At 42.6% G+C, this 25,784-nt stretch overlaps 1 protein-coding gene across 2 annotated transcripts in view; it reads left to right on the top strand.

Annotated features, from left to right (window-relative positions):
* C4H12orf75 (chromosome 4 C12orf75 homolog) overlaps positions 1-25,784 on the top strand; it is a 50,482-nt gene that overhangs the window by 4,635 nt on the left and 20,063 nt on the right. Inside the window, exons 2-7 of one of the 2 annotated variants that reach the window (XR_016441843.1) lie at positions 3,511-3,535; positions 13,581-13,616; positions 16,132-16,211; positions 18,297-18,337; positions 20,471-20,595; positions 24,478-24,700. Coding sequence is in view for 1 of the 2 variants with exons in the window: in XM_090043167.1 (XP_089899293.1) it covers positions 3,511-3,535; positions 13,581-13,616; positions 16,132-16,211; positions 18,297-18,301 (146 nt within the window). In the remaining variant the exon portion in view is untranslated. Of the gene's footprint in view, positions 1-3,510; positions 3,536-13,580; positions 13,617-16,131; positions 16,212-18,296; positions 18,338-20,470; positions 20,688-24,477; positions 24,701-25,784 lie in introns of those variants that run through there. The other variant, XM_090043167.1, reaches the window with a different exon arrangement.

Below are 25,784 nucleotides of genomic sequence, written 5' to 3'. Positions count from 1 at the left end.
TGGGGTCTGGCCATTCCCCCCCTCAGCTCAGCACTGAAAACAGAGGGAAGGCTTCTCTAGCACCCCCTGGCTTCTAGCCTGAGCCCCTGCAGGCATATGCCTACATTTTTTCAGTCCAGAGGGGATGTCTGTATGGTTACAAACCAGTTTTTCCTAGTCAGGTTCAGGCTTTTTGAATGTCTGTCCCTAGCTCATGTGTTTGGGTGCTTTCCCCCCACCCTGCTTCACTGCATCTAGGTGCCCACTCTTGCCCTAAGCTTCCTGGCCGTGAGCTCCCCTGCTGTATCCTGCCTCTCGGGCACTATGGAATCCTGGGTCTTCCAACTCCAGCTCTGCACTGTACCACCTCGCTCCCTGTGGTAGGGAAAGGAGCTGGAGGGAGAGGGAGCCTAGAGATCCTGGTTACTCCTGCAGGTGGAGCAATGGGGGATTGGGAGCCAGGTAGGGGCCATAATGTAACCCCTGGAGGGCTGCATGTGCACCATAGGTTGCTAGTTCGACAGCCCTGTAGTAAATTACTACTTATTTTTCTCCACCTCTGTAGTAAATCACTTTTTGTTTTTCTCCACCTTTCTTTGGCTCAGACCTAATCTATTAGTTTGTGGCTAATTAGGCTATTTATGTTCCCAGTTATCCTAATGTAAATTTGGGTTAAACCAATTATAATCCATTGCACTTGCTCCATTTTACCATGAGATAACTGAAGATGGAGTTTGGCCCAGATTTCCTGTATCTGTGCATTGTAGTGGGAGCCAGAAAACAAGCATGTGACAAAAATCTCAGTTGGAACAATATCCATATAGTTAGTGGTTGCATGTGTTTGTGTGTAGGCATTTGTGCATTTGTGTGTGTGAAATGTTTAGTTCTTGTGTTTTTATTTTTTCATAATATCAAAATAATTTGGAAGAAAAATTCAGGGAAAATATTTGAAAAATTATTTCCTAGCCAGGTCTCATAATGAGATATCTATAACAATAGGTATTTATAACGGACATCTATAACAATACTAGGGTTTTATTTATCACAGAAGAATATAAACTGTCATTCTTTCAACAGCTTTCTGCATCCAGAATACTTCTACTATAATTCTGCAGGGATGTTCAGTACCAAGCTTCTGTTGTTTTAAAACCTATACTAACCATCCTGATGAATGAAAGTGGTTTCAAGATATGTTTCTGTCCTCTTTAATTTGCAACTGTTTTAAATGACACATACTGGTTGTGTTTACAGTGATGCTTTTCTCAACAGAGAATGTTTTCCTTTTATAATCACTTGGGTTCAATGCTGCAAATGTCTGAATGTACTTCATTTATTCCTGAGGGTGGAATCTGAACCCCACTCCTCTTCCTGCAGCTGTGGAAAGGCCAAAAAATACAGCCAGGGTCCTATTGTAAGTGTGTAGGAAGAAAACACAGAAGGTATGTAGGGGAACTTTATGCGCCGTGCACTTCGCAAAGCCAAAATCTTAGTTGTTTGCTGGGTATAGGCGTATCTGTAGAGTTTTTGCCAAGTGGTTGGAGCAGTGAGATTAACATAGCTAGTGGGTCTAAATTGTATGACACCACTTGTTACAGACTTGTCAAGCTTGGAAACATAGTGGCTGTAATACTAGCACCAGAAAGATGCCTTGGGTCTTCTGTGTGTGCATACCTTCAAGAGTGTTATGTATAAGTTGTCGTATTTGCCCAGTGATGGCAGGAAAGAACAGAACTGGAGGCAGTTATGAATAAACAAGCTTTATCATTCTATAAGCTTAACTCCTTTAATCTTTTGAGAACTACGCATGGTACCAGTGGGGTATGAAACAAAAAAAAAGGAGTGGGGTGCAAAGAAAATTCCAGAGGAGTTAAAACTGTCCAGCAATGCAGCAGAAAACTGGAAGAAATTTAAGTGGCGCTTCACCATATATATGATTGCCAGTGGAGCTACAGAGAAGGAAGATTCATTGTAGGTAGCTATTTTTTTTTTAATATAGCAGGCCCAGAAGCTCTGTCTCTTTATAATAGCCTATAACTGTCAGAAGCAGAGCAGAAAAGCTATGGCACAGTAATAAAAAAGTTTGAGGAATATTGTATAGTCAAACAAAATGAAGCGTTTGAATAGTATAATTTCCACACAAAACAACAGAAAGAATATGAGACAATAGACGAATTTGTCAAAGACCTCAGACTGCTGAGCCAGATATGCAACTTTGGAGACATAAAAAAGTCTATGATCAGAGACCAAATAGTATTGGGTATAAGGGATACAAGTCTCAGGAAAAGACTGCAAGAGGATCCCAAGCTTAATTTGGAGAAGGCGGTTAGAATGTGCTAAGTAGCTGAGATAACAAATGCCAGGCTGCAGAAGCTGGAGGGAAAAACAGAACAAGCTGAACTGGACAGGATTACAAGACTGCAGAAACCAAAGGCAACACACAAACAATACAGAAAGGAGGACCTCACTGTGAAGCTGGCAAGTGGAGGCCAAAGAGAATTGCTTGGAGAAACAATGGTCAGCTGGAGATGCTATAGGTGTTACCACAAACTCATACAATGCCCTGCATTTGGTAAGCACTGCAACAAATGCAAAAGCTTCAATCACTTTGCAAGAGTTTGCAGAAAGGAGCAGAATACACCACACAAGAAACAGCAGATGCATGCTGTATGCAGAGGAAGAATTCTTCATTGGCATATTGCAAGAAGTTAATTTTTCTGAGGATTGGACAATCGCCCTGAACACCAGCGAACTAATGGTAACTTTTAAAGTAGATACAGGGGCACAGGTCAATGTAATACCAGAATACATTTAAAAAAAATGAAAACTAAACCTGTGTACTATGAGACTTAAAAAATTAGGATAAATTAGAGCTTGTTTTATTTAGATGTCTGGGGGTTTTGATGGATTATGTCCTAATGGTTATGTTATTTCAGTCTAGTTATTTCTTAAAGCTTTGTTTATCTGGCAGTGAGAGAGGGACAGCATTTCAAATGCATGTAGTGCCAAGCCTATAACCAATTCCAATGGCATGTTCACAAAAAAAGTAAATAGACATTTCAGAATACTTGCTGGGTTAGCTGAGGCAACTTTACAACAGATCAAAGTCAGAAGACTGAGTAAGGTAATGGATGAAAAATCAGACCGCTGAAATTTAGCTTATGCAAGAAATGAGAAATACAAATTTGTCCTCAGCTGGTATAAATAGATAAAGTTTCTTTAGAAGCTTTACATGTAGTTTACCATCAGTGCCCACTGATAATCTGACGCAGAGGCCTAAGTGGGACAGACTTCAAGGGTAAAAAGGACAATCATGAAATTAAGAATAATCTGTTTACTTGGTAATAAATAAATAAATATAGCCTTTCCATACACCTTCACTGTGTATTGTGTGTATGTGCGTGTGTGTGTGTATATATGTGCATGTGTAGAAGGGGAGGAGGTGGGAAGATGAATAGATGGCTTTTTGTGTAATATTAGCTTAAAGGTGATCATGCTGTCACAATGTAAACGCATGCTTTTTCTTTACTTTAGGTACCGCAGGGACAGCAAAAGATGTGTAAGTACTTCTAATAGTTTATACAGCTTCAAAACTAATTTGGAATGACTTATAGTCTCATTAGAATGACAGTTCATTTTGTTAGACTCAGCACTTTGGCTAATACCAAGCGTGGAATCAGAGCCACTGGACACTGGTTTACATGTCATCTACTGATAATTTCCACTACCCTAATAGAGACAGCAGGTTTCTAGTTTGTCTCCCTCTTAAAGGCTTCCCCTTTGTACTTCTGACAACAGAGAGTGGTCTTTCATTTCCATCTTGCAAGACACCTGTCTCCTGTGTCCTGTATCCCTTGTATTTTGTCCCCCTCTCACCCCCGTCCCTCTCCTCCTATAGGTACCAGTACATCTCTCCTCAAACTATATGTCTTTGGGGAGTAAAACACTCATATAGATCTCCTCCACTCCTTATAAGGTATATAGGAAACAACCTGTGTACTTTTCTCTGTTTGAGGGATGCTTGGTACCCCAAGCAATCTTCCTCTGGAAAATAGACCTCAGCCACATTCTTAGACCCTGATGTGTTCTTTGCCACTGAAGGAACACAGTGTGATGGCTTTTCATGGTTTGATTCTTCCCCACCTATTGGCAGTATTCTTCTTTCTTCCACATATTCCTGGAGACAACACCCCCACCCCGCTGAAAAGAAGACCCCAACCTTTTTTGCTCTCACTTCTGTCTTAGTGAAGAAGAGAAGCAGGAGGTTATTTGTTCAGAGCTTGATTTTTCACCCTTGGGGCAGAAATTTATAGGAGCCACTTCACTCAACTTATTCTTCTGCCACTGAAGGAAGCCTTTCCTTCTGCCAGTGAAGGAAGTCTTTCAGGATAAAGACTTTTTATTGCGAGAGTTTGTAGCCAAGTAATCTGAAAAAATGCTTGACATTGTCAGAAGAGCTGAAAAAATGTTTGACGTTGTCAGAAAAGCTTATGTCATAGCTAATCCTGAATCTACTTGAACAGCGTCATGCATCTTGTAGGTTTTCAGTGTCAGTAATTAGAAAATGAAAGGTCTGCTTAAGGCAAGTTTATGAGGTACCAGTACATCTCTCCTCAAAGTATATGTCCTCTTGACATAGCATTCTGGACTCATGCCTTAATTATTGTATATATGAAGGAACTGATCTTCATTTGTACTAAGGTCCCTTTTACATTGTTCTGTCAGCATAAAACAATCTTAGTGTCGGTGTCAGTCAGGCCCCAAATCCATAAAAGGCAAATAGATTTTTGTTCATTATCTTTACAAATCAGGACTGTTGTACTGTATGACACTTACTACTAACTGGCCACTTCTACAGAGCAACTCTGACAGATTGTGCACCACCAATTTAAAATGATACAACCTTAAGTACCACCAGGAAATTTTTCATACACGTATGTAACAGACTAGGTATTAAAATAACATCAAAACCTTTCATAATCGTAAAACATTGTTTTATCAGTTACTGTAGCCATATAAAACAATTGTAAATTGGAAAAAAGAGTTTGTATGGGGGGTTGGGGGGTATATGTATGGTAGGTTGCATGGGGAGTTTGTGAGGGGGTGTGGCTGTATGTGTGGAAGCATAGGTAATGTTGGGGGATTGTGTATATGTGGGGGTTATGGGGGCAGGGTGTGGGTTTGCGGGGTGTGAGGGAGGATGGTGGGGTGTGGGGACCCCCACACTCTCACCCTGGCACAGCAACAGGTGGGGGTGTTCTGGAGACAAGCAGTGGGCCAAAGGCTGGAGGGAACTGAGCTGAGGGGGGCAGGGTGTGGCTGGGCCCTGCAGGCCACTGAGTATGATTGGGGAGGGGTTTAATCCTCTCCCTCCCCTTTGCCTGAGCCTGCTGTTCTGCACCCCTGCCCCCTCCACTCCAGTGGGGAAAAGTCTGGCAGGGGTTGCTCCCCCCCTGCCGGGTACATACACAAGTTTCCCACCCATACTTCTTTGTTAGCCAGCCAGAGTGGAAGGGCCAACCCTGCTTTGCTGGAGCAGACAGCACAGCCCAGCCCAGTGGAAAGCATGCTGGGGAACTGTGATTTAACTTGAATTAGGAAGGGGTCTGGGACAGAAGTTCCATAAACCGGTTTGACCTAAATCAGTAGAGTCTGATACTGCATTCAACCAGGTTTATCTTAAATCAGTTTTGGCCACTTTGAAACTGGTTTATGCACACTGAGTTTCTGTTGTGTTACAGGTTTAAGCAAGTTTCTGATCACTTAATCCAGTTTGTGTAATTTCTGTCCCTAGCCAAAAAGGATAGTAATTTCTCTGTGGATGCAGGATACAGTAAAGACATAATGGCCTTAAATTGCAACACAGGGAACTTAGGTTGTCTATTAGGAATGAGTCTGAGTGTGAGTGTGGTTAAGCAGTGAAATAGATTTATCTAGAAAGGTTGTGGAATCTTTATCCCATGAAGGTTTAAGAGCAGATCAGATGAACATTTGAGCAGGCGGGGCTGGACTAGATGACCTCATGAGGTCCCTTCCACCTCAGTTTTTATTTGATTGCATCCATAGATGCTTCTCGAGCAAATCCCGGGACGTCATTCTCCCTTTGTACTCGGCCTTGGTGAGGCCACAGCTGGAGTACTGCGTCCAGTTTTGGGCTCCACAATTCAAAAAGGATGTGGAGAAGCTTGAGAGAGTCCAGAGGAGAGCCACACGCATGATCAGAGGTCAGGAAAACAGATCTTACAATGACAGGCTGAGAGCCACGGGACTCTTTAGCCTGGAAAAGCGTAGGCTCAGGGGTGATCTGATGGCCACCTATAAGTTCATCAGGGGTGACCACCAGGATCTGGGGGAACGTTTGTTCACCAGAGTGCCCCAAGGGATGACGAGGTCGAATGGTCACAAACTGCTGCAGGACCGTTTCAGGCTGGACATAAGGAAGAATTTCTTTACTGTCTGAGCCCCCAAGATCTGGAACAGTCTGCCAGCAGAGGTGGTTCAAGCACCTACATTGAACACCTTCAAGAGTAAATTGGATGCTTATCTTGCTGGGATCCTATGACCCCAGCTGACTTCCTGCCCTTTGGGCAGGGGGCTGGACTCAATGATCTCCCGAGGTCCCTTCCAGCCCTAATGTCTATGAAATCTATGATTCTATGAACTTACTGGCTTAGAACATAGAAGCAAAAGTAGTCTTCTGATTGGGGGTGGGGGGTGGGAAAGCCCTGAGACTTTTTTTTTGTCCATAGGAGAACTTGGTTATAATGAGACAAATTATGGCTAGAAGCTTGAAAGATCTGATGGAAACAAACAGGAAGATTTGGTATTGAAAAACATGAGCTCACTCTGCTCAGCTTTCCCCCTGTAAAATATGGAGAGTTCATAACTACTAAAAGGAAACACTTCATAGAAATGAAGTGGTGAAGGAAAAGTATGTGTTGGAAAACAAATTAATGATAATTCTGTACAGAAATGTAGTTTAATTCAAATAAGCAGTGACAGAGGGACTAAAGGCTACTTGCAAATGTCCAGAGAAATGCACAAGATTGAAAACAGTAGCTTCATCTTTCCAAGAACCATCTTGAAATTAAGAATCTGACATTGTCAGGTTCGATGAAGTGCAGTGAATTAATTTAAGGTGGGTGTGGAAGCTGCGTGAGAGGAATGTTACAGAATCTGTGGATTAGATATAAATTACTACTACAACTCTAAATATGGGGATAAGGAAAACATGGACAGATCGCCATATTTTAAACATTTCACTGTTTAAATAGGAAATAGTTGACTTCAGAATCACTATCACAGGTTTTAACCATAGTTTTAAATGTACCAGTGGGACAAGAGACCTCTTGGGGAAGGAGGAACTTCATTGGAAGTGAATTTTTTTTTCTAGCTAAAAATAGGACGTGGCCTTTCTGTTGCATCTATCTAAAAGCAATGGGACATTTCTCTATCTGAGCTATCCATTTAAAAATAAGATGTTTTTCTTTCAGTTGATGCCAAGGTCTGAGGGATGATGGAATGACACAGATGCAGACCCCAATCGCACAGTATTTGTTGGATTCTCTGGTCAGCTATGTTCTCTTTGAGCTATGCAGATAGGACAAAACAAATTAAGTATCCTGGCAATTCTCCTTGAGAATTCGCCTTAATGTGGGGAGAATTCCCACTGGTAAAATAGGTCCGTAGAGGAGAATGCCATGAAGAATGGCTGCTTGCCCCTGAATTGTAGCCAGAACTCTCCCTTCTTCATTCCCTTTTGAATTTCAACATCTCTATTTTCCTGCCTCTTCTCTTTTTTAATAGATTACAGTGATGATAGGTGATCTCTCACACCCTGAGCTAGTCAGTCCTAGTCCTGGACTATTTTTGTCCTAGCAGACTGAGTAGAGGAGCAGCTGCAAAAAAAACAGAATTTGGCTTGTACCCATTAAGTATTACTAATTAATATTACAGTTATTTAAAGGAGTAATCAAAACATGCACTCTGTGGATTGTAGATTGAGATTTTTCTACCCAGTCAGAAGATGTTTAGGTCCCTCCTGGTCCCAAGTACTGTGATACTACGATGTCAATAATAGTCCACATTAGGGCTCTCCAACTGTTTGACTCATCAGAGGCTGCAGGTCCCTTAGCCATACAGCATGTGGCCCTCATATGAGCTACCCACCACCTCTTGCACCACACAGCATGGTGTTACATGTAGTCTTGTGTGCACTTGGAAGTGCCACGCAGCCTGCACACTACACTGTGGGAAACTCTTGCAGAATTGCACTGGTGTGGATGCCATACGGGATCCCCAGGTCCTCCTGTGAACCATCCAACCATAAGCTCTGTCAGCCCCATGGCATGCATAGCGCTGCTCCAACCTGCCCCAGAGGCAAGTAGTGGAAGATGGAAGAAGGAGGAGTAGGGCAGGCACTTGAGTGGCAGCAGCAAGAAACTAAAGGGTGAACTTGTGCCTGGACAAGAAGCCATGAACTGCAGCTTAGGCCATTGGAGGCTGTATGTGGCCTGCAGGCTACCGCTTGAACAGGCCTGGTCCAGATGATGCTCAATTATGAAGCATTTCCAGGACTGCAGAAAATTACCTTAATAGATTAACAACCTTTTTTCTAACCTTTGGACCTGTATTTCCTTTAGGACCAATTCTGCTGTTCTTTTGGGTAAATTTTTACAAAGATCCTCTGGCAGACACAATTGACATTGCCATGAGTGGGTGTTTTGTTTTGGATTAAGGGCAATCTAGAATATGGGGGTTGTTTACAGCCATCGGAGGGGGTGAAAACTAATGATTCTTTAATCGAACTGATCACTTGAAAGCTTTTGGGCTTTTCAGGTGTTTCTATCTTGCACTAAAAATATGTGCCCCAATAATACCCTTTGCTTTGTGCACACAGCTACTACTGACCTGAGTGGGAGTTGTATTGGAATAAATAAATACAGGGCCAAAAATTTAATGGAATGGACTGTAATGACCTGATCACTGTGACTTCCACTGCTGAGTAAATTATGGTTGCATAATGGCCTATACCAGTGGTTTTCAACCTTTTTTCATTTGTGGACCCCTAAAAACTTTCGAGTGGAGGTGTTGGACCTCTTTGGAAATTTTGAGTGGAGGTGCCGATCCCTTTGAATTGTAAGTGTGGGTATTCACATACTTTTGTTTGATCATAGTAATCTTTTGCGGACCCCATAGACATAGTCTGTGGACCCCCAGGGGCCCATGGGCCACAGGTTCAAAACCACTGGCCTAGACTACCCAGTGATAGGTGAGAAATCAAACATATCTTTGAGCCCCATAGCAGAAAGCAGGAAGGTTTTTATTACTGTTAGTTGGCAGGACAGTATAGAGGTAAAGCGTAAAGACTAGCTCAATCAAGATAATGCTAAGCATTGCAAAGAACATTAAATAACAAGATGGCACTGATAAAAATATGGCTGGCTCAAATTATTCTCAAGTCTAAAAAGATTCATATATTCCTATTAGCTATCACAACATGGGTAGGCAAACTGTTAAAGCCCTTCTGAGGGAAGAAAAACTGTCAGACATGAAATAGTTCACAACATCTTCAGTGTTCCTTTAGTAGGTCTCTTTTGCTTTTGTCAGCTTACTCCCAAAGAGCCAAATGGAGGTCTAGCAGACAGATGAGTTTTATTTTTACAGTTATTATTTTCAGCCACATGGCTGCAAATCCAGAGACGCAGCTCAGAGCCATATGTGCAATCAACCTTCTGTGCAAGTGGGGTGGGATAGATTTAGTCATCTCCTTGGCACTGCCCTCCCCAGTTTTCCAAGCTTTGCAGAGTTCTCTCTGAGCAGTTAAGGGTTTGTCTGAAGAAGTGAAGAGGGACTTACAGCCCAGTCCCGTTACCCATTTACACACCCAAGTGACACTTGCATAGCTACAAATGTGAAGTATAATTTTTCAGGACTCATGGTAGAGGTGATATTTTTTTATTAGATCAGCTAGATTTTTGCAAAAAACATTTCTTTAATTGCAAGGTAGTCTTTTCTCCTATGCCTGAAGAAGGGCGTTTGTGTCCAAAAGCTTGCAATTAAAGAAAATTACTTTGCAAAATCTAGTTGGTCTAATAAAAGATATCACCTCTACCATGAGTCCTGATGCCTTTTGCCTCTAGACCAATATGGCTACACCCTGGATACCTGACACATGAAAGTATAGTTTTTGGCAGTTATGTGGCTTTTAGATTCTATTCCCATCTAGGTGCATGCTCTGAGGGGCTTCTCTGCATTTTGCATTTAATATGTGTTGGATAAACAGCAGTAAGATAATTTCTGTTCCACTAAGACCCAGGCTGGGGCCAAAAAGCATGGCCCTCTCCTTTCTAGTGCAGTGTCAGTCTCCCCAGGTGCATTTACATGTGAAATTAAGGTGAATCAATAAACTCCGGGGCAGTTTCAGCTGGAGTCAACTGTTCCTGGGTGCATGGACCCAGGACAGCAGCACTTTGAGCCAGGGTAGAGCACACCTTGGCTGGCAGTGGGCAAATGGGAGTCAGCCCCAGGCTCTGGATGGTGGTGTTGGGCAGTGTAGGGGCTGTCTGGGACATGAGGGTCAGGCAGGAATCTGGCCTCTGGCTGGCTAGGGTGACTAGGCACAATTAATGCCTGCGGTTCCCATCCACATATGCATTGGATTGCATATAGTGAGTCCACCATAAGATAGTACTGTCCCCAGTAGTACTATTTTACGGCAGAGTTGATTAGTTTACTGTGCCCTAATACCAGCACATGTGTAGACTGATGCTTCAGTGCAGAGCTAATTAGTCTACACCACAGGGAGGCACGTGTAGATACATCCCCTGAGTCACAAAGCCAGGCTCCCTCCAGCTTGCGTTCCTTTTGTCCCTGCATACTTTCCACTCCTGGTTGCTAAGTGGCCTAGCTTCACCAGGGGTGGTGGAGGGTGCTTTGCCAAGTCCTGGCCTTGTGGTTGGGGCCTTTACTGCCAAGGGGTAATATTCTTGGATAGTGAGGCTTCACTAGATTGCCATTGTTGTCTGTCAAGATACTGGGGGCATATATGGGGCATTTTGTAGGGCAGGCCAGTCCACCTGGTGGCCCTTGGTTCACATGTGGCTCAAGAGGTTAATGCTTGGCCCCCCTGATTCCCACCTAGTTTCTACTTTCTCCATTGTGCCAGCTGCTCCAACCTGGAGCTGGGCTCTTCCAGCTTCTGCTTCCTGCCCTGTAGCGCCAGGGGACCCTGCAGCTGGAGAGCTGCGGGAGGGGGCCAGTGTGCATGGTAGCAGGGGGACGCCCATTCAGTGCACGGCTCAGGGGCCTGTGGCTTGCACTGGTGTGGCTCATGTGGTATGTGGCCTCTCCAGTTGTGCGGCCCACAGGGCATGCAGCCTGCAGCTGTTTAGATGATGGACATCCTTGCTATAGGATATTCCATGCGAGAGTAAACTGGACCAGAGTAACAGCAGAGGTTCCATAAAGCTGTGCACCCTAGCTCATTGAGCGTTAAATTGACTGAAGTGGTGAATTCTTTGCACTTTGCTAGTGTTCCATCACTAAGGAGTAAGAGAGCTACTTCTCTCTTTGTACATTTACGTGACTACCACTTGGAAATAAGTTCAATGTATTAGGTAAATATTTCTGTTTTGCAATATTTTTGCTGCACTTATTGTTCCTTCTCAGGAGGATGTTGCTCTGTTTTGTCTCTGTATTGAAGGCCACGTTTTGCATGTTGTTATATATTTTTTGTGCCAGCATCTCATTGACTTCATTCAGTCAATAATAGGATACTGGAAAGAGAGTGTATTTACATTTTAAAATAAGTTATTAGTGATGGAAACATTATAAGCCACTGTTTGATTCTGTAGTCCTCAGCGGGCAATTCTGAACTAAAGTGTGGATTAATCACTGCTTCTGAGTAAGGAACCACCTACAATTTTACAGGCCCATGGAGAGGCCAGAGACCAAATGATAATGAAGCCTATGTCTACTCTGTACAGATAGACTGTGTGTGTTAGTAACTAGGTGCGAGTACTTGGCCAAATGTAGCCTGAGTAAGTGCATTCCAACAACAAAACCTTACCTGAGTGACTGTGTTCTCCCTACTATTTTTGCATGTCCCTGTGTATGTCTGTGTCTGAGTGTACAGCATCATAGCACAAAGAGCCATGAGATGTAGGATTCTTTCCCAAATAGATAGGTCAATTAGCTTTCCATTTGGGGGGATTATGGGAAGAGCATTGGAGAACTATCAGTATGCAGGTAAGCTTGCCTGCAACCTTACTGCAAAGTGGGTGAATTCCAGCCCAAGCTAAAGCATGGCTTGGATATCAGTGTGTATCCTAGCTGCGCAAAACAGCACAGATCCTAAGTGCAAGTAAGCAATTGCTTTAAGATCTCCCAAGTGAATGCTATTGGGATGAGGGGGTGGGGGTAGGAATTGGGCAAAAACCCATTGAGGAACATAGGCTGAGTTTACAGTGTGGACATACTTTCAGGGAGTAACACTTCAGTTATTGATTTTCCTCCATTCCTGGTCCCAGTTACATTTTCCTGTGCACCCCCCTGCTTTACTTGTGTCTTGTGGTTGTGTCAGAGTTGGCACTTTTACTAATAGGTTATATAGTGGATTTTTACAGGATGGGCCGGATAACGATGACCCTTCCCCTGGTGCAGAGTTGGATTTGATGATCTCTGGTGATCCCTTTCAACTCTCCTTTTCTATGTTTCTATGAGCTGAGCTCTGCTAGTCAATACATTGATGGTAGAGTCAGTCCATGTAGAAGCATATGGCAAGATGTAAGATTAGCCTAAGTGAATAATAAAATATATAGTTCATTTATAAAGGACTATGTAACTGAGTTCAAATAAGATTATACCATTTTTTTAAGAACCTTGCTTTAAGGAGGGGGTTAGCATTTTGTTTTGCAGAAAGGCTCTAGAAGACCTTTTGACAGGACAGTTATCAAAATCAGTCTCTCATTTGTCCTCCTTTACATGGCAGAAACTCCTTTCTTTACTAGAGTGGTAGCTTAGTTCTATTCTTCTAACCCAGTTATTTTTCAATCTTTTTAGGCTCCTGATGCCTCTCTGTAACTCCTGTGAATTGAGCAGCACCCCAATTTAATAACTAACTCATTGGAGTATTAATTCCTGCCAGGGCTGAAAAATGAGCTCTTGGATCCCTGCTGAAGAACAGGGCAGGGACAATCCTATGTGTACCTTCTTGCACAAGAGCTGGCCATGGACAAATCTGTGCTTCACTCCTCACACAGGGGAAGTGGGGATGAGTGAGCACTAAGGTCTTCACCCACAGGCTGGCTGGGGCAAATGTGAGCTGTGTGCTCATTCAGATGCATTTTACCTGGGCTCGGGACTGGCGTCTCCAGTAAGGTGCAGTGGTTAAGGCTTATGAAAGTCTAGTTCACATTACAGTCAATCCCTATTCTTACACACATTATTGGTGAGCACTCAGTGCCCCCCCCCCACTATGGCTTAGTTGGATTAATCTATGAGTGAACATCTCTCTTTGTCTCCTGCTTCAACTAAACAGAAGGCAAATGCAATATTTTTAATAAACCACCTGCTAATGAGTCTTGTATTTTTTGGCATTACAGAACAGAAGAATCGGTATCAGATGATGACAAAAGGAGGTAGGTTTTCTATTTAGATAGGCTTTAATTTGAGTGTCTAGGACTGAATTTTGCCATCAAAAATGGCCCCTTGGCCTGTCTCAGCAAAAAAGACAAAGAGAGAGGAAGATGCTGAAGGCAATGGCATGAAGACCTCTTTGTGGATTTCCTCCCCTTTCATTCAGTTTTGGGGAGAGGGGTTCGTCTGCCCACAAAACAGCCCACATCCAGATTTCATGGAATCTGCTGGCAGACCAGCACCATTGGTGCAGGAGACCTTTGCCTTCAGGCTTACTGTGGCTCCTGACTCTTTTATAGTCAGGCCACAAGCAGCTGTCTTAGGCTGGGACTAGCCTGAAGACATTTGTACATATTGGAGGATATTTTGTAGGAAGACAGTATGTAACACTGTTGTTATAGACTGTATTGTAGTATCTGAGGAATCACTGCTGGGCTGGTAAGGAGAAGAAAGATGTATATCCTATCCCAGCTGTGCTGTTCAGACTTCCCTCTGAGCTGTGGGGTCTGCCAGCAGTCTGCTTTTCATAGTTGTTAGGGACTGGAAGGGACCTACAGATAATTGCGTTGAGCCCCCCTGCATTTGAGCAGGAAAGACTGCTGGGATCAGATGACTCCAGCAAGATGGACATCAAAACGGTTTTTGAAGATCACCAGGGTGGATGACTGTACTGTACCACCTCTGGGGCGGAGCCTGTTTCAAACCCTTGACCGACTTGTAAAGAAGTTTTTCCTTATTTGTCAGTGTCTGTGTTCTAAATGATCAGCATAGCCTATGTATGCTATAACAAGTGGATCTGACCATGCCAGACCCTCTTAAAAGTAGTGTCCCAATACCACTGATACCTTCCTTTTGTCCATCCACTGGTTGCACTTTTCTCCCCCATGGATCCTAGACCCATGGGACATTCCCACCCCATCCTCACTAAAAAACTAGGTGACTGTGGCATTGATGCCTACACAGTCAGATGGATTGCAGACTGGCTCAAGGCTCGTACTCAGAGGGTGGTGGTGGACGGGTCATATTTGACCTGGGGGGAAGTGGGCAGCAGAGTCCCCCAGGGCTCGGTCCTGGGGCCTGCGCTGTGCAATTTCTTCATCAGCGATTTGGACGACGGGGTGAATTGCAACCTGTTTAAATTCACTGATGATACCAAAATTTGGGGTGAGGTGAGCACGCTAGCAGGGAGAGAGAGACTGCAACAAGACCTGGATAGGTTACAGGAGTGGGCTAACATAAACAGGATGGGTTTCAATACTGACAAGTGCAGGGTGCTGCACTTAGGCAGTAGAAACGAGCAGCACGCTTATAGAATGGGAAACTCCCTTCTTGAGAGCATGGAGGCGGAAAGGAATCTTGAAGTCATTATTGACTCCAAGATGAACATGGGCCAACAATGCGAGGTCACAATTGGCAGGGCTAACCGGACCTTGTCGTGCATCCACAGGTGCATCTGAAGTAGAGCCAGGGCGGTGATCCTCCCCCTCTATGTGACGCTGGTCAGGCCACAGCTGGAGTACTGCATCCAGTTCTATGCGCCCCATTTCAGGAGGGATGTCGACAGCATGGAGAGGGACCAGAGGAGGGCCACCCGCATGATCCGGGGACTACAGGGCAGACCCTACAATGAAAGACTGCGGGACCTAAACCTGTTCAGCCTTCACAAGAGAGGGCTGAGGGGGGACCTGGTGACTGTCTATAAACTCACTAGGGGGGACCAGAAGGGTTTAGGGGAGACACTGTTTCCCCTAGCACCCCCTGGCATGACAAGGAACAATGGACACAAGTTATTAGAGAGTAGATTTAGATTAGACATCCGCAAGAACTACTTCACAGTTAGGGCGGCTTGGAGCTGGAACCAACTTCCAAGGGAAGTGGTGCTGGCTCCTACCCTGGGGATCTATAAGAAGAAGCTTGATGACTACCTGGCTGAACTCATTTGAGTCCAGTCTTTTCTCCCGCCCAGGCAGGGGGTCGGACTTGAAGATCTACAAGGTCCCTTCCCACCCTACTTCTATGATTCTGTGATATGATTCTATGATTTTCTTTGGGGCTCTGAGGAAGGTAGATGTGGACCCTGCTCATCTTTCCATTTGCAGATAGTCCCCTTATTGCATGGCTTTGTGGAGGCAGGTGCAGACTCATTTTACAAAAAACAGTGGGTGCAGTGGTGTGCATTGTGTAAAGGACTAGGTTAAATTGTTTCAGTAGTATGAATTGCTATTAGGTTGTCCTGTATCTATCCTGATGAGAGATTCAATCTGTGCTAGTAGGAAGCAAGAGCTCTGGCATTTGCTTGCATGTAAAGGTTGGAATTTGATGGAAAACGTGCTCATTCCATAGCATGAATCCTTCCTTGGATTCAGTGGAAATAAGAGATTTAATCCTAAAACTAGTTATGAAGTACCCTCAGTTTGTCTGTCTATGGCCTTAGTAATGCTGCTGTTAAATGTAGACATAACACATGAAAGCATTTTACCTCTGTGGCATGACTTCTTCAATTGTTTCTTCATTAAGGAATTATGGGGGTGTCTATGTTGGTCTGCCATCAGATGCTCCTGCCATGATTTCCAGTCAGACAAAGACTGCACCTAAAGGTACTTGTGTAGCATAGATTGCATTTTCTTTGTACATTCATTTCTGTCTTTTGTTTTGGAAAGACTCGTTCTTATTTGTTTAAAATGCCATCCACCTACTGTAGCCGAGTAATCATAAAGCAGTAAGTTGCATCTTGCCGTGCTATTTATACAGTGTGTTCTCTCTTGTAGACAGCTTTAGCATAATTTCTTAGTGTTTTTAGTGGTTTTTGATTTAAAAACCCCTCCACTCCAAACTGTCAGGGTTAAGAGATGGTAATATATGTTTATGGAGCTTCTGCACCATTTATTGCTTTGAAGGTATTTATTGAAATTGTGCTGAATTTCAATAATAGCAAGGTAGCAAAGATTCAATTTCAGCTTGATTTCTGCTCTGTCTTATGCTGAACTCACAGCAAATTGTTTTATTCATTTTGTAGTTTTGAGGCAAAGGAAGCAAGCACTGGCTACACAGATACTGTACTTGCTTGACAAGATAGGATTTAATTAGTATGTTGTCATCTGTAGGGGTGAGGGAATATGAGGAAGAAGGGGCAGAGAAGAATACATTTTTGGTTGCTTTCCTTTATGGAGTAAATAAATGTGGGTTAGAATGAGGTTGGGTTGGTCAGGAGTGGAGAGGAAGATGCCCTCCTTGGTCAAAAGCAGGAGAGTGGGAGAGACTACGGAGTGGATTGCTTTAAATTTTTTTTGAGGGGAGGTGGTAGAATTTGTTTTGCTCTGTCTTGCTATTTTAATATTTTATTCTGTTTCTGTAATTTTTTATCTTGTATTGTAACCTGCCTTGAGCCTTTTTAAGGAAGGGTGGCATATATATCTAATAAATAAATACAGTAATAAGTAAACACTGAAGTGTCTAATATTTTTTTATATTTAATAAAACCCCGTTAGTACATACATGCTTGGCACTGAGCACAACAGGGTCTTAACTCCTGACTGAGCCTCTTAGTGCTGGTGCTGTATAGGTGGTTGTTGCTGTTGATTAATGTAAAGCTATATAAGCTGCATTGTTATTATTTTGGGCATTTTTACATGTGCCCCGATGTGGCACCGGGCACTTCTAATTAGCAAGCCGCACTAACTAAAAGTGTCTGCATGTCGCGTGTGTTAGTGGTGCAGCACATCCCCATGCTGAGAAAATAGTGGTGAGGTGCTTTGAGCTAAAGCACATTTGAATGTATTTTATTTCAAAGTGCACTGCTGCCATTTTCTCAGTACAGGTTCCCCACATATGTGTAAGTTAGGGCTGTGCGAAGCTTCTGTCGCTGATTTGATTCAGCGTAGATTCGGCCTGATTTCAGCGGCCAAATCTCTGAATCCAAATTGAATCGGGAGACCCATTAATCTTTCTGAATCAAATTGGAAGCCTCCGATTTAGATTCAGAGAGATTCGATGATTTGGACATAGACACAGCTTTGTGGGTTTGTTTGTTTGTTTGTTTTTCTACATACCTTGGTACCAGGTGGCTCGTGAATGCTGAGATGGTGGGGCAGATGGAACATCCCATGGGAGCATGGGGGGATCGCCAGCACACTCGGCAGTGGAATCAGAAGCACTTCCAGTCCACACTGGCCACAGAGCATGCAGGGATCCTCTCCCCCTGGCTTGGTGACTAGTGCTTCCTGGGTCTGGGGGGGGCACCTGGGGAGGGGGCTGGAAGTACCCCAAGCTGGGAGTGGACCCATAAGTGGACTGGAAGTACTTTCCCACCATCTCGGCGTTCCCCACCATTTCAGTGTTCATGAGCTATGCCTGGTACCTTGAGGTATGCTGAAAAAGCATATAAAACTGTGTCTATGGCTGAATTGCTGATTCTCCAAATTGGAATTGAATCTTTGGATTTGGATATGACCGAATCAAATCGGGACAGTGATCCAAATCAACTAATTGAATCGCTTTCCCCTGAATCAGGCTGAATCTGAATTGAATATGGACCGCTTAGGACGCTTACAGTGGGGGTGTGCAAAGTGTCTTGCCTTGAATACTATTATATGATGTTTTAGCTATAACAATGTTATATTGTGTTTTAGATATAACAGTGTTACATTTTCTAATTGTATTTGCCTTTCATTTTCCTTTTTAAGATTAGAAGAAAATAAATTCATCAAGATTCAATGAGCTGGAGGTACAGTATGATTAAATGAATGCTATATACCTGGAATAACCAAGTCTAGGGCTGTCCAACTTCTGGGCAGCCAAAGGACATGTGGAGCTTGGGCCTCAGACCTGGAAGCTGTGCACAGTAGGCACCACCCCTTCCCCTCACCATGTATACAGCCCAGCTTCCACCCTGCTGCTTGCACAGTTCCACCCTGCTGGCCACACGTGCCATGTGGGCAGCTGGTCCTGCAAAAGGACAGCCCAGCTCATCCTTGTTGCGTGGGCAGCACCCCCACCCTCTCCCAGCTTCATTCATGTACAAGCAGCCCACCTGCTGCACACAGACAACACACGGACAACCTGGCTCCCTTCTTTGTTTAGTGTACAACTTGCAGAGCCTGGCTGCTTTCCCTAGGAGTGGGGGGGCAGGATCCAGAAACCAGAAGAGCAGGGAGAGGGCTTCTGGAGACCCCTGCCACTACTTCTAGAGCAGTGGGTGGATTGGTGGCTGGGCAGGAGTCCCTGGGCCACATGTTAAACCCTCACAGGCTGTATGTATCTTCTGGGCTGCCGTTAGACTGCTGTGCTTTAGTTAACAAGAACATAAGTGACTGTACTTCTTCTGTTGCTGTCTGGTGTTTCAGGGTAGTATCAGGTGAGACTTATTTTATAGTACTGATAAACCCAGTATAAATCACCTAGAACAGGGTAGGCAACTTTTTTTTTGGCCAGAGTGCTGAAAAAACCACAATATCTACCTTGGAAGGTGCTGGAGTGCCAGCATGCCGGAGCAGCTGTTTGCAGCCTCACAGCTGCAGATGGCCCAAAGAACCTGGTCTACTTGCAGCCTCCCAGCTGCCTGCTGGGAGCAGCTTGGACTCCGTGGCTGGCAGCAGCTGCTTAGAGCCCAGGCTGATGGTGGCCCGCCAAACAAAATGGCCTTGTGTGCCATGCTCAGCACGCATGCCGGGGGATGCTGACCCCTGATCTAGAGGCTGAAATAAGGTCTGAAAGCCTGTGAGAGGTTGTGTGTCCTCCACTCCCATCTCTTTCACCGGGAGTCAGGGGTGCTCAACACTTCACAAAATGAGGTCAGTAGACTTGAAGAAACTTGACATGGAAGCGTGTAGCTTGTGACTACTTTGGGTGCACAATGTCAAAGGGCTAGGACGAGATTTGGCACCAAATATATATTTAGAAAGTGAAGTGTGTATATGTATATATGAGCCCTTCTACATGTTCAGATTAAAGCTGGGTAGAAACCAGCTATAGATTTGTTACACATTTTCAAGCACAAAGTTTATATCTTGCTGGCTCTCTTTATAGCTGGGTAGTTATTTTTATCCTGTGTTAATTACTTTTCATGTGTGGCTGGTCTAAATTCATTGTGCGAGTAACCCATTAATTGTATAATGTATGTAACATGTAGCAAGGGCCTATAAAAGTGAAATATTAGACTACTTCCATGGACTTGTCTTACCGGTATGAATGGTATCTTTGACATGATCCTCCAAGGTACAAACTAGGGGTGGGGTATGTTTTTCTTTTTCTTTTGACATTTTCAGCTAAACTGAATTTTTTATTACTTTTTTAATTTACATTTTTCCATGGATAATTTGGATTTTTTTTTTTTTTTTTTTAGGAGGAATTCAGAAAAGTTTTACTTTCTGGGTGGTGGACTTTCAACAAAACCCTCAAAATGTAGTATAGGAGGCAGGCCCTTTGCACAAGAAAGTTAGATGAAAACTCATTTTTTCATTAAAAGTCAGTTTTGGCAAAGTATTTAACTGGTCTTAGTGCTGAGCACACTGTTTTCAATCCAGATCTAACTGTGTGAATGGTTCCCATTGACTCCACTGGAACTACTTATTTCAAGTTATGCACTTGAAATAGGGTCCTTCTTCTACTTCCACTGATTTATTGAGGTAAAGCATCAAGGCCTTGCTTATTGAATCAGGATCTGATCTTGCAAAGACTTACACATGTGAGCATCTTTATACGTGTATAAGGTCCTGCTGAGCTCTATGGGGATACTTTTATCCATGTGTGTTTGCAAGATCTGGCAAAAATACACTTAATGGGTTGTGTTTAATGGCTTTACAGCATTGTTCTTTCTCACCATCTAAAGCTGTTTAATTTCTTCCCTTCTTTTCATCAGTCCTCTGCCTAGATTACTCATCAAAGTCTGAGAGAGCTGCCTTTCAGCAGAAGATGTTTATATAGCCTTCCAGACAGCAACTTCAGAGCACCAAAAATCTTAACAGTTTCAAGTTACAACTACGGGTAAAGTTTAAGGTTACAAAATGGAATAAATTTTACTCTGCTGGTTGCATTATGGGACCTCCTGCTCATCCAGTGAAAAGGGAGTCAATGAACTCATGCTGGATATTTCTGCACAAGAGCCAACTTTGATCTGCAGCATATTTCCCTTTGGCCATATTGCAGATTTAATCTGTTACACTACATATTTTTTCTCCAACAATTTTTGATAGTTTTTTATATAGAAAATCATGATTACTATTTACTTAATAGTTCTTATAGTATGCTATTGTATATTATTAATTTACTTCAGAGTAATATATTTGACATGTTTGCAGCTTTTTAGTAATAATGCCATTTTTAATACTTTTGCTGTGAAACTTAAAGCATAGAAGCAGACAGGCATAAGGTCATTACGTTTTTATGGTTACTACTGTCACTTTTGTACAATGAACCAAGTGATGAAATTCTGTTTTTACCTTTGAAAATATATTATTGCTCAAGGGGAATTTTATTTGAATAGGTATATTGTAATTATTTGACTATTTAAAAAAAAATGCCTGTCACTGTTTCTTTCAGCTTTATCCCTTCACAAAGCGGTACAAACCTAAACAAACATTTATTTTGTGTCTTCCATTCTATGTAATATCATATTGACATTTTCTAACACAAAGGTGGTAGCAATGATGTTGCCAGAAATATCTACATTAACAACCACATCAGCATACTCCCCTGAGGAATTTTTATCAGTTTCCTATGTACTTCTAGTTCATCTCTAAGCTTTTCCTTATGTATGGTAAATTGTGACAGGGTAAATGTTTTGTCACTTCAATGTATTGTAGTGTTAAATGATTGATGGGAATCTTTAAAATTCATTAACTTCATAACAACTGTAAGTTTCCCATAAAACACCAAACTAACTGTACATTTCCATATTTCCACATGAACATGTATTTACATAATTAAAGCATTTTGCATAATTCTTTAGTCAAATTCCTTTTCTAACAGGACATTATTATTGGGATATGACCAAAACAAAAGAAAAACTAGGAACATGAAAACAGCAAAAAGGGAAGCATTTAAAGTTATACTTTGCCCTCCATGTTATGTGCATTTCTCTTTGATTTCATCAAAAACCTACCAAGACTGGTAAAGAACCATTAATTATGAATTCAAAAGACTTAAAACACTGGTAGATTGGTAGGAGAGAGTCCCTTAAATCCTTTTAAGTTAATGTTGTTATTTATTAAAATAACTACCGCTCTCATGTGACTGCCAGCATTTTTTAATGCTTCCCTTTTCTCAAAGGCAAGCATACCTGACAGCTAAGCTGTACACCTTCTAATAAGCAGTCTCTGACTTGGAACATTAGAATAAATGGATGTCTGTACAAGTAAAGTAAATATTAGACATCTCGTTCTTATAAGCTGAGGAAAATTTCTTGATAAGAAAGAGTTGGGGCTCTTCATTAGTGTTTTAATGTAAAGTAGGGACATAACTGTTACATCACCTTGTTCCATAAGGATTGCTGATCTTTAAGCAGCTCGGGCAAAATCAAGTTTATTCATATAGTTCAGAGCCCACTTCTGAGCCATGACACAAATGTTTTTTGGAACTCTGTCAGTCATCCTGATACCACATTAGTTTAGCTACAGTTCAAGAAAGCAGCAAGGGATTAACTAGTATCCTGTCTGCATACTCCTGTGTTTGGGAAGAATCATGACAAAGGTGGAGATGACTAAAGTCTATCCATACTTGTCCTGTACCAGCATCCTAGGCCACACACAGAGCTAAGAAATCAAGAATCGGATGTGAACTACTCTTGGGAGAGTAATATGTACAAAGAATCCATGATTTATTGGTGTTACTGTTGCTGTATGTTGCCATTTCCTGTTTTATGATGTTTAATATATTTCTCAGAAGCTAACAGGAGGTGTTCAGCCCCTTGCAGGATCAGCTTGTTAGTAGTTTGGCCTCTGACTATATGGTTTTCTGGCTTTCTTAGCATTTTTGTTCCTCTTCATCTTTTCCCCTTCACAGCTTCTTGTCCAATTGCCAGATGCTTAGGTACTGTGGAGCGGATTCACAAATGGTATAGAACAACATAGCTCCCTTGACTACAAAGGAGCTGCCCCATTTTGGCCAGCTAAGATCTATACCAGTGTAGATGCCCTTTCATTGAATTGCAGCTTTCCAAAGGCCCGTAGATTTAGAAACAACACTATTATAGGGCCTCTGTTTAGGACTGACAAAAAACTGAAATTCTGACTGTAACACTGGTTCTTCTTGATTCAATGGTGCTTTTTGTGAGGGTAGGTATATTAACCTTACCATCATAGGGTGAGGGTAGTACACCTACCATCATGGCCAAATTCTCATTCAGAGGACTGCGTTCTAACTATCAACATGCTCAGCCTGGTATTTCATAAATTAAAAAAATTTAGAGGAAGAATTTTTCGCTTGAATAGGGAAATGGATAAGAATCAATGTGTCCTAGATGCCAGTCATGACCCTGGATGCATCAAATAAAATACGAAGAATAGTGAAAGGTATCATTTGTATTAAAAGGCATACTACTTTTGTAACTGGTGTTTGTTTAAAAAAAACTGAATCAGAATTTGTTAAGAAAAAGGAGTTGAATGTTATGGTCGGTGATAATTTTGTGATGCTTCCATTGAGAAATGGTGCTACAGCATTCAGTTTTTGTTCAGCTAGTGGTAGGAACATCTTGGAACTATAGCAATTTAACTAAGGCAGCCATGGCTCCAGAGTGAGGTCAGTCTCCAAAATCTTGTTATTTGACTTTGCCATTTTGAGACAGCCCCAAAACACTTTACCTGAGCTGACTTATAACAACTTTTTCACTAGAAAATCTCCTGAAATGAAAAAGAAAACATTGGTGCATGAAACCATTTAGACAATATCAGCACAGCTGGGATATTTAATTTTCAGTTAACTCTCATGTATTTCAATTAAAACAAATCAAGCAGATTTCTAGCTTCTAAAAGCACTTGGCACTAGATGGAAAATATAGGTCCAGCTTTACACGAAGTTTTATCATGGGGAGTGGCCACAGGAAGCCCTGTGCCTCAGAAACAGACTTTTGAATCATATTTACTATTCTGTTTCTAGACTGGAGGGGTAGTCATTTACAGCTGGTCTATAACATCAAGAAAAAATTAGGCTACTGTGCAGTTACTACTACACCCAGAACCAGCGTCTGCATAGTCAGTGTAAGGGTGTACTTCCCCTCTCTCCCCCTTACATAGGTGTGTCACATTCTAGTTCATCATGTCTTTTCCTTAAACGCTACAGCAGGATTCTAAATATACTACATTGTACAGCTGCGCATATTCAGTTGAATCTATACTTTGCAAGGATACTGGAGTTCAGATTTCTTTGCTTAGATGTGAAGTCATGTAGATGAATGCTTCCTCCTTGGTTTTCTCATTTTGAGCTCAGAAAAAACAGATTGCTTTAGTAGAAAATCGTACGTGAATTAAAAAAAAAAAACATTGCCTATTACTGCTGTTCTTATTGAAGCAAGCTTGGCTGTATTTTAATTGGGCATGGTTTTTCATTATTATCCTTCCTGTTGGTGCTGAGCTAATGATTGGAAAGGAACAGTAGAAAGCTGGTTCCCAAAAGAAAGGAAACAAAAGAGGGATCTTGATTCTGCAGCATGGAGTGGAGGGCACTCCAATGGCAGGAAGGGAGTTTGGGGTTCTGCTCTCAACTACCAATAGTGTATATGCCTTCTTTTTTTAATCTAATGGCACTTTAGTGAAAAATACATAAAGAACATTGGGAACTGGACCAAGGGCTCCATTCTTCTCCATTCTTCTCAGGGTAGCACCTACCTCAGTGGGTTACAAGGTCTGTTCCCTCTTGCTTACTCTCTTCTAGGTCCCATGATTCTGACATTCCCCTGCACCCAGTGACCCAGGTTCAACACAAAGGAGGAAACATGCCTTCAAAAACCTGCCTAGCCAGTACGCTGGTGATTAACAGCACTTTTCTGCAATGTGGGAAGTGTTGACTTTCAACCTCTTCAGACTGAGTGGAGCCTAGAATCCAGGCCTCCAAATTTCTGGCTCAGTGTTCTATCCATTCAGACTTTGAACAAAAGGTAGGTGGATCCCCCCTCACCTTTTTGATGACTCAAGTGTATTAAGGCTAAAATGAAGGCATCTTACAAGGGGAGATGGATTTATGGTGTTCCAGGAGCTTGAACAGGGAAGATGGTCTACATCATGGAGGTGGTCTGTTGAAGATGGGCCCTTGTTAAGCACATATCACTACCCTGCTCCTGCCTGTCCCCTCCAAAGTTGGAAGTGTACCTGTTAAGCTGTTCTGGGGTCACCCCAAGTCAGTGTTTTCAATTGTGCTGGAAACTGAGGCCTTGAGAGTAGCTGCATAAAGATTCCCCAGAGTGACTTCAAGGTCACATTTCTGGACTTGGAGTGTACATGCAGGAGTGGGTAGGTGGGAATGTGTGGGAACAGCCCAGCCTGTGACATGCTGCCACAGCCATGTAAACTTATCTTTGAAGGGCTAAAAGCTGCTTAGGCACCACATAGATATTTTGGAGGCAGTATAGGATCAGAGGCTGTATGTACAATTTAACTTTTATTAACATCTTATTTGTGGAGATGCAGAAGTGGTACCTCTAATATGAATTTGTGTAAAATGTTATGATAGTAGTAGCTCTTCAAAATCTCATATATTTTTGAAACTTTGCATTGAATTTTTCAAAGTGTAGCTTTAATTATCTGGGTCACATGAAAAATTTCACTCAGAGGTACCATTAGGGAGAAAGAAAGCTCACATTGTACTTAAAGCCTCAGAGCAGGGACCAAGTGGGACTTTCTTCATTGGGGTAAAATTCATCTCTATTCAGAAATCCCAAGCAAAGGTCTTTGTCCCAGTAAAATGCTGGCTTTATTGAAATTGATGATAGATTTCATAGACATTAGGGCTGGAAGGGACCTCAGGAGATCATCGAGTCCAGCCCCCTGCCCAAAGGGCAGGAAGTCAGCTGGGGTCATAGGATCCCAGCAAGATAAGCATCCAATTTACTCTGGAAGGTGTTCAATGTAGGTGCTTGAACCACCTCCGCTGGCAGACTGTTCCAGACCTTGGGGGCTCGGACAGTAAAGAAATTCTTCCTTATGTCCAGCCTGAAACGGTCTTGCAGGAGTTTGTGACCGTTC

The sequence above is a fragment of the Crocodylus siamensis genome, chromosome 4 (assembly GCF_052110815.1).
Source record: "Crocodylus siamensis isolate JL-2025a chromosome 4, ASM5211081v1, whole genome shotgun sequence".
In the NCBI taxonomy this organism is placed as follows: domain Eukaryota; kingdom Metazoa; phylum Chordata; order Crocodylia; family Crocodylidae; genus Crocodylus; species Crocodylus siamensis.
This window is presented reverse-complemented; position numbering and strand designations above follow the sequence as displayed.